At 38.1% G+C, this 13,045-nt stretch overlaps 2 protein-coding genes and 1 long non-coding RNA gene across 3 annotated transcripts in view; 1 reads left to right on the plus strand and 2 right to left on the minus strand.

The window, feature by feature from the left end:
- The window catches only part of LOC103327333 (protein DJ-1 homolog D-like), a 2,269-nt gene extending 1,350 nt beyond the window's left edge, over window positions 1-919 (plus strand). The window contains exons 3-4 of the mRNA XM_008229642.2: window positions 1-98; window positions 469-919. The exon at window positions 1-98 is cut by the window's left edge and continues 265 nt beyond it. Of these exons, the coding sequence (XP_008227864.2) occupies window positions 1-98; window positions 469-657 (287 nt within the window). The 3' untranslated portion in view covers window positions 658-919. The remainder of the gene's footprint in view (window positions 99-468) is intronic.
- Window positions 920-1,131: 212 nt separating this feature from the next.
- Window positions 1,132-13,045, minus strand: part of LOC103327334 (cysteine-rich receptor-like protein kinase 2) — a 53,796-nt gene continuing 41,882 nt past the window's right edge. The window contains exon 8 of the mRNA XM_089050022.1: window positions 1,132-1,708. Coding sequence (XP_088906148.1) covers window positions 1,394-1,708 — 315 coding nt within the window. The 3' untranslated portion in view covers window positions 1,132-1,393. The remainder of the gene's footprint in view (window positions 1,709-13,045) is intronic.
- Window positions 1,809-13,045, minus strand: part of LOC148918002 (uncharacterized) — a 43,658-nt gene continuing 32,421 nt past the window's right edge. Inside the window, exon 3 of the long non-coding RNA XR_016125986.1 lies at window positions 1,809-1,913. This is a non-coding gene — a long non-coding RNA (uncharacterized LOC148918002). The remainder of the gene's footprint in view (window positions 1,914-13,045) is intronic.

Here is a 13,045-nt window from a genome sequence, read left to right on the forward strand (position 1 = left end):
ATGTTATTGTACTAGTGAAGCAATTTATGGAAGCCAGGAAACCAGTTGCATCCATCTGCCATGGCCTGGAAATTTTAGTTGCTGCTGGTGTTCTGCAGGTATGGTTCTTAAAGAAAAAACATATTTCCTTCCTGCATTTAGTGGTTAAACGTTTGTCACTAAAACATTAATATAATGCTTCCAGTTTTAATGCTACTTATTAAAGGAAAAGTAAAACAGATTGTACTTGAAAAGGAAGACAAAAAGGTTACATCTAGTGCTTTGTATTTTGGTTCTGTTGAGCTGATCTGTTGTGACCTATTAACCTATCAATTGTAAATATATATTGGGAAGAGGGAGCTGAGTGCTCTTTAAAATCGCAAACAAGATGATATTTTTTCTGTTTCTTTTGATTAGTGGTTAATGTACTTATAATCTGGTTAGGCACTTTTTAGCGTGTCATAATTGGTTTAATTGGCTATATTTCAGGGGAAGAAATGTACTGGATACCCAGGGATTAAGGCTCGTGTGGTTTCGTCAGGGGGGACGTTTGTGGAAGCAGATCCAATAGATCGTTGTGTCACTGATGGAAATCTGGTTACCGCAGCAGCGTGGCATGGCCAACCAGAGCTTATTTCTCAGTTGATGACATTGCTTGATATTCGAGTATCATTCTAGGCACCCTTTACCGGGTCTGCTGCTTCCAAGTAATATATGTAATTCCATAAACGAATAAGAGAATAAAAGAAAAAGAAACATAGTCAGAAACTCCATGTAATTCAATAAAAGAATAAGAGCATGTGTTAAGGTGATGTGTGTATCTGTGAGGGAACAATGATGCTCTGATTCTGCTGTATATGTACCAATTGTGGATGGATCTTGTATGTTTGTAACTACGTAATGTTGATTATGATTATGATTATGATTTGTATGTTTGTAACATCTAGCGTTTACATTCCTAGTTTAATGATTAAAATCTACCCGTATTCTGAAAAAGAAAGGCTCTGGAGGATGCAAATGATCCCGCCATAATAAGATGCCTTCACCATCTCCTTGTGTTGATGGATAAAGTGTTTTCACTCAAGCCACCCAAACTCATTCTCAACTCTTAAGATAGTTTCTTCTCCACTTCAATTTTATGAAACATTCATGTAAATATCAGCAGTTATGCAGTATTATTGAATACTAAAGATTTAAAGTACATCAAATGTTTGGCTCTGGGCCATACAACTAGCATTTGTGCTTTACATGAAAAACCAAGAGGAGTTCAAATGAAGAAAAAGGAGTGTGAAATCACTATTGTTAACAATCCTAGTAGACATAAAAATACATCTTTGCTTTGAAACTATAAACAACCAAAGGAAACTCCCAAATTTTAAGTACAAGAGTTGAAATATACTGCTTTAATTAGCACTTAGCGACCTGAAACTTGAGAAACCGATACGGTGGCGTTGGATGTGGAGGAAGCAGTAGAGGTTGATGTGTCTCCCTTCACTCTCTTATCAGAATCAACAAAAACAGGCCTAGTGAGCGCCCTATTCTCCAAGGAGCTAGTGCTTTTAAGTAGAACTATAACTTCGGACATTGTAGGCCTTTGAGCAGCTGATGGTTGAGTGCACATCAGAGCAATTTCTATAATCTTCTTTACATCTTCTGGTTTGTATTCATTTGGATCCAGATTTGGATCCACCAGCTCCACGTGCTTGCCATTCTCATACAGTTTCCATGCCTAATCATTAATGCGAAAAAGAAATAAAATAAAATAAAACATGTTACAATTCTGAAGTAATTAAGCAGAACAGAAATCTCAGCTCCACGTGCTTGCCATTCTCTTTTGGCCACTTATGATTTCGAGGACAACCACACCATAACTATATGTATCCACCTTTTCTGACAATTGGCCATGAATTGCATATTCAGGTGCTGTGTATCCCCTGTCAGTGTCACACAAGATCAAATTAGCAGAGTCGCCCTTTTGTACCGGCCATGTATATAGTAGATGCCTGTGGGAAGTGAAAGTACTTTAACTTACAATGTTCCAAAGCAAATCTGGTACTAAGATGAGTCTGATCATCTGGTAGAAGCCTTGCCAGCCCAAAATCTGCAATTTTGGCTGGAAACTATCATCCAAAAGAATATTGCTGGTTTTTATTTCTCTATGTATGATGCATACATGAAACTCCTCATGTAAATAGGCAAGACCCCTAGCTGTACCCAGGATTATGTCATTTAGCTGTTTCCAGTTGAGAGAGCCTCTTTTTGGACCTATTTCCCATGGAAGAAGGAAAAAAAACAGATCTTTAAATGAACAAATAAAACAATAAAATGTATATGTAATATGAATCTATCGAGGCTGCCATGTATTCATATATGAGAAGAAATTCCGGTCCTTAAGTTAGGTTGCCATGTATTCATTTCATATAGCGTTTTCTATGTTTCTATAGGTTGCCGTACCTTAATTTAGAATTTGTAAACCCCAAACAAGAAATTTTTCTGCGATAGCGTATAATGGTTCTACATTGTATAGCCGCCCGGCTATACGTTTGTATAAAAATATTCTATTTTACTGTATAGCCGATCGGCTATCTGTAAAATTGTTCTATTTTCGAGTACACGTGGCTGTACTTTTAAAATATCCTATTTTTAGAGTATAGCCAGCCGGCTATACGTTTAAAATATTAAAATATTCCATTCTGAAGTATAGCCGATCGGCTAGACTCTTAAAATATTCTATTTATCAACTATACCCGCGTGGGTGTACTTGAAAAAAATTCAACTTATCGCCTAGGAGATAACATAACCGGTTTAGATAGGGGGATCCTGTTTATCGTAGTGCAATGAGAAATATGAAATTGTGATGCCGATCAATATTAAGTATATCTCGTGATTATCACTGTCCAGTATTTGTTTTTTAATGTGCATGTTGATGGCAAAATATTCTGCCCTGAAGTTAAAATCTTTAAGATTATGATTCAAATTGCAGTAACCCAGAATAAACAAAAATGAATGAATAAGGTGAAAATGGTGTATGTGCTCTTGAACCTGTCTTCATGAATCGGTATACATTTGACACACAATACATGCCATATGTCAAAAACTTCTTCGTATAATATATACATGCACGAATGGGCATAAAGATAAACTGAAAAGAAGAGAATTGAGGAGATTTGCCTATGTACAGATATCGAAGATAGTGAAAATAACCTGAACAGGCTTTACTAGATTTGCCATAATTCTGGTGATATAGGGTGCCATCATTCATTCCTTTGTGTTTTTTCAATGTTTTGGTGGTATGCTTCATTGGTCCGTTGCCCATTGGAATACTTGATCATTTGTGTGAGTTGTGAACTTGTGAAAGTAAATCCAAACATGATACAAAGACAAATACGTCCTTTATGAATTTTAAAAGACTCCTTTACTTTAATTTTGCAGAAAGTAGACTACTGAAGAATCTCAATATCCAGGCCAATTAGGTCTCCAAATTCGAAATGCAACTACTGCCCTAGACTCATTGATGCAGGAGCATAAGATTGGATCAAGATAGATATTTACCATTTAATTAATTATTTCTTGATATATTGTTATTTTCTTATTTAGGTAGTTTTTGAATATCTTTTATTACTTATGTGTGATTTTATAATTAATTAGTTTACTTTTGGACCAAGCAATCTTGGTGCCCAAGTCTTGTAAAGCCTATAAATAAGACTAATGTAATAGTTGTAGGAGAGTTGAATATTGATGATTAATGAAATAGTTTATTTGTGGCATGGATTTGCTACGATATATGTAAGTTTGCACTAGCCCTAGATTTCGGTGCTCGTGTATGTGGTTGGTGACCTGTATCCTGATCCCGATCCCCATCAATTGGTATCAGAGCTATGGCTCAAGATCTGCTTTATCGGGGAGGTTTTTGGATGGAGGGTCGTGTTGACAACTACAACGACATGGAGGAAATTAGGTGGATGCTACGGCAACTTACGGAACGCGTCGCTCGCCATCGGCTCGAACCCAGATAAGTAAAAGTTCGACGGGGAGAGATCGTGAACCCTTATCTGAACCGAGTAGCTCACATCGACACTCTAAGCCCTGGGAGTCTCGACAGAGTACGAGGAGATAGCCCTTTTCATTATTGCGCTCCGTTGGGTGAGTCAAGTGAAGAGGGGCACAGTTATTCTCATTGTGTCTTTGAAGGTATAAATGGATTTGGTAATTTTGGTGCATCTTGTTCTTCATCAAAGTTATTAAATTTGGATTTACCTCCAATATTTGATCCTTGCAACTGTGAAAATTGCAATGAAAATTGTTTGGGTGTTCAAAGCAATTTTGATAAGCTATTTATTGATCAGAACAGTGAAGAGAGGAGAATTGAGAAAACTTTCGAAGATATTATTGATTTTATGGGGCTTAATGTTTTCACTTGGAAGGTTGCCAAAACTCTGGTTGATTTTGTCAATCGGTTGAAGATTCTAGAGAGAAACATTTGCATTGTTAGAGGTTGTAAGAAGAAGCCAAGAATAACGAAATATTCCAAATATCTTTTTATTTGGAAAGGAAGGTTTCAATTGGATGCTAAAATATCCAGAATTAATATGAAGCAATTGAAGATTCTACTCGGATTTTCCTCAATCAAAGGCTTGAATTCGAGGACGAATTCTTTCCAACTAGGGGAGTCTGATGCAGGAGCATAAGATTGGATCAAGATAGATATTTACCATTTAATTAATTATTTCTTGATATATTGTTATTTTCTTATTTAGGTAGTTTTAGGATATCTTTTATTACTTATGTGTGATTTTATAATTAATTAGTTTACTTTTGGACCAAGCAATCTTGGTGCCCAAGTCTTGTAAAGCCTATAAATAAGACTAATGTAATAGTTGTAGGAGAGTTGAATATTGATGATTAATGAAATAGTTTATTTGTGGCATGGATTTGCTACGATATATGTGAGTTTGCACTAGCCTTATTTCGTGCTCGTGTATGTGGTTGGTGACTGTATCCGATCCCGATCCGATCCCATCACTCATAAATTAGTCGCGGTCGATTTCATAAGAACCTATTTTCTTGAAACAGTTGTTTGTTTTCCCTGGAGGTCGAGCCCCGAACATTGGACATTGGATGAGAAAGTTATTGCATTAGTGAAGCAAATTGTGAAACAAGAAAACCAAATGCATCCATTCGCCACGGGCAGCAGATTTTAAGCTGCTTGGTGTTATCTGTAAGGTTACTCCTTCAGCAGTTCGCCTTTGTTTCGAAATTTGATCCAATTTCAATTTGGTCCATATTCTTTAAGTTTCTCAATCAAATCGACTATTTCCTTTTCGTTTCCATTCTGTTCATGTCGTAGTATTGATATTATTACAAATATTACTGACTTTCTATAATTCCATGTGATGCCACCAAAGTTTGCTCAATAATTGGGTTCAACTCAAACGGCGAAGCTGTAATCCTGTTTCGATGGCAGTGTAGTTTTAGGTCATGTTTACGTATCAGTAATGGAGAAAGTAAGGAATCGATAATTTAGGAATCGGGGAACTACTGAATCAGTATGGGAAGAATCATTCCCATTAAGCTGTTTACTAAACATATGGAATTAGCAAAGGAATGGGATTGATTCCCATTGTTATTGTTTACTAATTTGTATGAATCAGAATCAAAATTAATTTAATTACTAAAATATCCTGCACATTTTCACCACAGCACATATATAATTCTCAAATTGGCTAACAAGACCAAACTAATCATGTAGCAAACCAGTAAGGCAGTGTGAACATGAGGAATCAATATGTTGAATAAAATGAACAACAAGAGCTTAGTTCAATGATAATGTTAAAAACACCTTTGTCCAGAGCCAATTTCAAACGAAAAAATAAACTCCAATAAATATATATCTTTCACCTACGTAACTAGTGAACAATCAAATAATAATAATAACCATACATAATCTTCATACTACCAAAAAAGAGATATATAATCTCCATAAAAGTCTTTATGCATGACTGTACATTGTTTTATGATGAATGTGAAGATAGAAGATAGAAGATAAAAAAGAAGAAGATAGATAGATAGAATGACTTTCATAGCACAAGGCGTTGATGCTGCTTCTGGGAGGTTGTGTCTGCAACGCTAAGGTGAAAAAGAAGTTGGAGCGTCTTGGAACTTCTTAGCGTGAGTTTTTAATTTTTTTTAAGGGTTTGGGGTGTTTTAGAATTATGGTAAAGTGGTAAGGGTATTTTTGGAAGTTATTAAGAGAAAACAGGAATGAGAATCGTATTGACTACTCCCCCTAGTTGATTTGATACCTAGTTTTGAGGGAATATGATTACGGATTTTGAGGTGGGCCCCACTTCTTTTTTCATTCCTAATTGGAAGTAAACGTAGGGAAGTCAGGAATGAAAATCATTCACTTTCCTCCTATACCCGTTACAGATACGTAAACATGCCCATTGAATACCCCATTTATGCATGACTGTACTTTATTTTGTGATGAATGGAAATCTTTGTGATTTTAATAGGGATGGGTCCCATGTTGTTGGGATCGGTCCCATGTTGTCCAGAATTTCAATCTAAAGTCCAAGTTGATTTCTGAAACTAAGTGAGTTGAAAGTGTACAAAATGCAGAAGCAATAATATAAGTCAATTTGTTAGACACACAAACTGTCAGAGATCACTTAGGTTTGAAAATTGGATGATCTGTATTCACATAGAACTAGAATATTTATACAAGTGGTGGATACTTGGTCTCCAAGTACATTCCTATTTGGTTAGAAGTACCTATAATTACATCGGACATGTAATCTCGACAGACCTTGAATTTCCCATGAAAGGCAGATTCCGTCTTGGTGTCGACATCACACCGATGCCGGGCCCACTTACTAAAAACCCAAGACATCCTACCAAAATTTTGGCAGAGTCTCCCCTGTAAAATGCTCAAACCCAACAATATTTAACCTGCATAATTTACATAATATAAATCCCAACTGCCAGCATGCTTTTAACATACAACAATCCCAAAACAAAGTGGCCTCCGGCCTCAAGTAACAACCTAACATGGGCAATAACAGAGCATCTAATGAATTGTTTACAACAAACAGTTGAGTAGAAGGAATTTACACAAGTCCTATCTACGGATGAAAGTTTGGAGCTCGCAACCTGCTCGAACGCTTCCAAAAGCAACTGCTGCAAAACAGAAATATGTGAGTGGACAAAAATAAAGTTTGCACTTTAAATCAATATAATAACCCCACCATATAAAAATAGTGCTCTAGCATGTAGTTTCACAATTCAGAACCCAAAAACTCAAAACACATTATCCCAAAGTCCAATACATCCCCACATCTCAAATCCACAACTCATTTCCCAAAGATATGCAACTCTCATCAACCCGGAACCACATATATATATATATATAACTATAAATATATAATATAATATATACTTCTCTCCATACTAATGTACCGGGGAAACAATCCAACCGGGGGATTGTTAGCTGGTACGCAGGATTTCCGAACACTAACCCGCGTGGATGAGTAGTCCAACCGGGACGGAACTCCATAGCTCACACGCGGCGCCAACACGTGTAGCTCACAAATCTCATAACAAGTCCTGACAGATCATCACCCCACCGCACGCCAACGACGTGTGATAATACTAAGCAATATACATACTCTTCCCATACGCACCGCCAACGACACGTATGGAAAGTGTCTCACACACCGGCACGCCAACGACATGTGTGAGACCCGCAATCTCATGGCCTTCCCACCCCACCTGCACTGCCAACGACGTGTGTAGGAAGCCTAGTAACTAGGGAATGGTACTCACCTAACATACTCGTACATCTCACAACCATCCCTCAAACTCATATCTTTCCACAATCTCACCACAACAACCTCTCATACACTATACATAGACAATATAGATAGTCATCCCAAAATCCATATCAACATATTCATCATACTCAAATATATATATCCATACTCAAAATATATTGCCAATACGTATAAGAATATTCAAACCCATCAACCCAATAATTATTAAATCAAAATCACCATTTAAAATATATGCACAAGTCTTTTATCAATAAAACCATGCATATGCTTAAAACAAAGTCCACTCACAAAAGCTGCCCAGAGGGTGCTGTGAATGGTTGACCGAAGTACCTATTTCGAGATACGAACCCTTGATTAAAATAACGCACTTCAAAAATAGAAATTCACAAAAGGAATTACTTAAATCCCCAAGTTCCCGGTGCGTGTACGTCCAATGGAATATCCTATGGTCATGTGTTCGGAACCGCTGATCGTACGGTTATCGCGATTCCCAAACTTCAAATTATTGAATCGGAACATCCGGGGCTCCGATTCACGATCCGTGAATTCCTATAGGTTTCTAAGAGTACCTAGATCGACATACTTCAGTTTGGGAACGATCCAACGGTTAGAACTTATCGAACCCGGATAACGCACAATATGCGAAATCCGTTCAATAGTCAAACGACATCCAACTTGAGATCCGCAAAATCCTACGCACTCGTGGCAACCTAAGGATCTCATCAAGATAAAAAGCAACTTCACCAGCCTTGCCCACGCGCCGCCACACGCGCGGCATGGGTGTGTAGAGAAATTTCCGGTGACAGAAAATCTCCAAATCACGAGCCACCCTTCCTATCCTAGATACTACTCGACGAATGGAGCATCTTTTTCAACTACGGCAACGTCCAATTCGGACGGCAAGTGGTCGGAATTTCACATTGAAAACAGGCCAAAACCTAGGTTTCAAAATCAACTTCCAAACTTCAAAATCGATCCAAACCTACCCCATAAACAGCTAAAGCAGATAAAATGAGGAGAAAGCCCACCTGTTTCACCGGGATTGACGGCGGAGACGACGGCGCAACGCCGTGAAAACCCGTTTGAACCGTCGACGGATTCTAGGTTTCGCGGAGAAATGGGGTGGGTTGTGATCGGACGAGACGAATCAAATGGGACCGGTGTCGGCCCTTCCGTTTGAGAGAATCAAAGAGAGAGAAAGAAAGAGTCGAGAGAGAAACGGAAGAGAGAGAGCTGTGCGAGAGAGAGAGAGTGAGGTAAAAATGAAAAATCTGATTTTTACCAAACTCTTGAAATATTTACTGATTCACCGAACTTGTTTTGATCGCCAAAACTTCGTTAAAATTTGATTCAAGCATACCGCTTTGTCTGATTTCGTCTTCGTACCACCTACGCAACCAAACCACTCGTGGTCCCAAAATCTTCCCGGATAAGAAAATGACCAAAATTACCCTTAACCCAAGAGTAAATTAATATTTTCTCTTAATTAAATTAAAAATAGGAAATAATCGGAGTCGGGGTGTTACATAATCGAACTTCTAGTCCTTATAGTTGAGGAAGGAGGCCAAGTGGCTCTGACCCAGAAGATCGACGTAGTCGAAAGAATGTGAAACATGGACTGGGGGCCCACCTAAGTCGACCATGCTAGGGAACTCGTGATAGTTAGGTGCCCATTGTGTAATGGGGTCATTAAGACCGCCACGCCATTGGAGAATGATGGTGAAGCCGGCGAGAGTTAGAGGGAGGACAGTGAGAAGCAAGAAAAGATGGGAAGCAAAGGCTTGAAAGGTAGAAGATGATGCAGAGAGATGATAGGAATTTAGAATTGGGCATACAGAGTGCTAAAAGGGGTCTGAGGATTAGGACTAGATTACCTTCAACAGTAGCCGCACGTGCCATTCACGTGGTGTTTTTTATGAACATTTGGATGAAATTGTGAAAAAGCTAACAACATGGGCGAAATTGGCGAATAAATTTAATATGAGGGCTAAATGGACTGAAAAATTAATTCATGTTGGAGATTTCGACAAGTGTGATAGTTCAGGGGGGTATTCGGCAGTTTACCCTCTCTATTATCCCCTTGCAAGCTGATGTGTGAAGAGCTCAATAGCTTGGATTTGAGAAAGGCGAACCGTGGAAGCAGGAGACCCTTGGTAAAAATGTTAACTAGCTGGGTATGGGTGGAAACATAATGAACATTCAATGAGCCAGGGGGGGGACAAGTTCACGGACATAATGATAATCAATGGCAATGTGTTTGGTGTGTGCATGAAAGATCGGATTAGAAGCAAGAGTGATAGAGCTTGTGTTGTCACACCAAAGTAAAGGAGGTGAAGGCAAAGAGACATGTAATTCTTGTAAGAGTTGTTGAATCCAGGAGAGTTCCATAGCTGTGAGAGCCAATTGACGACACTCGGATTCGGTACTAGAACGGGAGACGATGGGCTACTTCTTGGAGCTCCATGAGACAAGGTTTGAGCCAAAGAAAATACAATATCCCCCTGTAGAATGACAATCATCGGGATTACTAGCATAGTCGGTGTTAGAGAAAGCAATCATGGAAGAGTCACAAGGGAGAAAAACAAGGCCATCATGAGAAGTGCCAAGAACATAACAGAGAATGCGCTTGACGACTTTCCAATGAATATCAGTAGGTTGATGCATGAAGGTTGACGGCAAAAATAGATGTCTGGATGGGTGAGGGTGAGATATGAAGCGTGCCAACAAGACTGAGATACTCAGTGGGATCGGAGATAGGGGAGCCAAGAAGAGAGCTAAGTTGAGAGCCAGTGGCAACTAGAGTGAGGCAAGGATTGGCCTCATGTAAGGTGGCCCTTTTGAGAAGATCGGCAGCATATTTGGCTTGAGTAAAACAAAACATATCCGAAGTACACTTTACCTCAATGCCCAAAAAATAATGGAGATCCCCCAAATCTTTCATAGCAAACTGATGGTTAAGAGACTTAAGAAAAGCTTGAACCTGTGACAAAGCATTACCAATAACAATAATATCATCCACGTAAATCAAAAGGAAGAGAAAGTTGTCATCTGCTGATTTTGTGCAGATTCAGTGCCATCTCTATTACAAACAAGGACGCAAAATCCTCATTAACAGTCCAAAATCATATAACAAAATCAAGATTATAAATTTTGGAATTTAAAGTCCAAGCATGATATGGCAGATATGGGAGCTGCAACAATGAGGGGGATGTGAGTGGGGGGTTTTAGTGAGGAGTTCAATTCAACCATCCAATCATTAAAACAGTTTAAGTTCAAAATTTCCTTTATATTATTGGATAGTGGTATTAAGCCCCTCACCCACAAACCCTCATTATAGCATTTCCGTGGTAGATATACATATATAATGTAGATTCCATAAAATTTTAACTTCTTACGCTTTTTAACATCAACTAAAATGCTATAGTAAAATAAATTTTGTGTGGGAAGTTAAACATGTTTAACCAAAAAGACAATACAGATAATCTGAGGATTTATTTGTTCTATAACTCACTATCTATGTAGTTGATCGTAAATTTAAATGTATGTTCTGTTGTGGGTGTTGATGAGCAAGCTTGCCAGTTGGTGCATGAACATTTGTGCGGTAATATAAAAGTCAGAAGGTGTGTACTGCAATGTAGAATTCTCTGAAGGAATATATGAAGCAGTAAAAATCTATGCTAGATGGAATGGGGTAAAACAAGAAATTACCAAGTAATTAAGGAAAACCAAAAGGCTTGGCTGAGCTAGGCAGTTTCAGTTTTTCAGAAGGTGTTAGGAAGAGTTGGAGTATCATCAATTTTGTAAGAGGGACACTGCCTATTTTCTGGTTATATAAAGTTGTATCATAGTGAGTATTTAATGACAAGGTAAAAAAGAAACCACCTTGAAGTTGTAATCTGTTTGCCTTTTGCTGCTTCCGATTTACTTATTTTCACATTATGGACTTTTTTTAATCATGTCCTAACTGTTGTTAACTGGCTAAATTTTAGGGAAAGAAATGTACTGCGTATCCAGCGGTGAAGTTTAATGTGGTTTTGTCGGGAGCAACATGGCTGGAACCTGATCCAACAGATCGTTGCTTCACGGATGGAAATTTGGTTACTGAAGCAGCGTGGCCTGGCCACCCAGAGTACATTTCTCAGTTGATGACATTGCTTGATATTCGAGTATCATTCTAGTTGCTGTTTACCGGGTCAGCTGCTTGCATGAACTATATGTAATTCATGAAAGAATAAGGCATGTATATTGTGTTATGTTAAGGCGACGTTTGTATATATGAGGGAACAAGTGATTCTGGTTTTGATATGTATATGCCATGTTCCCATGCAAGTTTGGTTGTGGATGAAGCTTGTATTACACTACTTATGCTTTAGAAGGACACTATGATTTATTAGTCATCGGTCCCCTTCGTCTCTATCTCTCTCACCGTACACCTCGAATTTTTACCTGAATGAATATCGTGTTGTCCAGAGTTAGCCTTGTATTTTCACAACCATCCTCCCGCAACTGCAATGAGGATCCGCATGATATTGCATTTTCTTTTGAATATCATGTTGTCCAGAGTTTGCTTGTATTTTCACAACCATCCTGCAACTGCGAAATGAGGATCCACATGATATTGCATTTTCTTTTTGGTCAAGCAATATAGTTTGTTGACAAAACCAGACCTCATAACACAAAGCAAGCAGCTTTGCTGCTCTGGTGAAAATCAACATGGCAGTCGAGGTAAAATCCACGCAAACGCTATTCCAAAACTATCACGGCTCAAAAAGCATGACCTGTTAGAGATAAACATTACATTTCTTATCCATACCTGTGTTAGAGATAAACATTACATTTATTTAAGGGCCAGACACGTGCTACATTAATGCAGGCAAGAGGAAGATTAAAGAGCTTTTCTGTAGTATAGGGACATTAGCTTGGAAGCATTGAGCTTTATTATTATTATTTTTTAATTGAAAAGGAAGCATTGAGCTCGAATATTCTAATATTTACAATAACACAGTGAGTACGCTTCTTTGCACTAAAATTTGAATATTTCTCTAAAAATTTAGACTATCATTTGCACTCATACTAAGACAGTGGGTCCACTCTTTGACTCAAGTTTGAATATTTCTCTAATAATTTATACCATCACTTGTATTCACAATAAGAGAATAAATCCGCCTCTTTGCACTCAAGTTTCAATCATCCTTCAATAATTTAGACTCACTTGGTCCGTGAAGAGAACAAAC

Source organism: Prunus mume, linkage group LG4 (assembly GCF_029339155.1).
Source record: "Prunus mume cultivar Tortuosa linkage group LG4, ASM2933915v1, whole genome shotgun sequence".
Lineage (NCBI taxonomy): Eukaryota > Viridiplantae > Streptophyta > Magnoliopsida > Rosales > Rosaceae > Prunus > Prunus mume.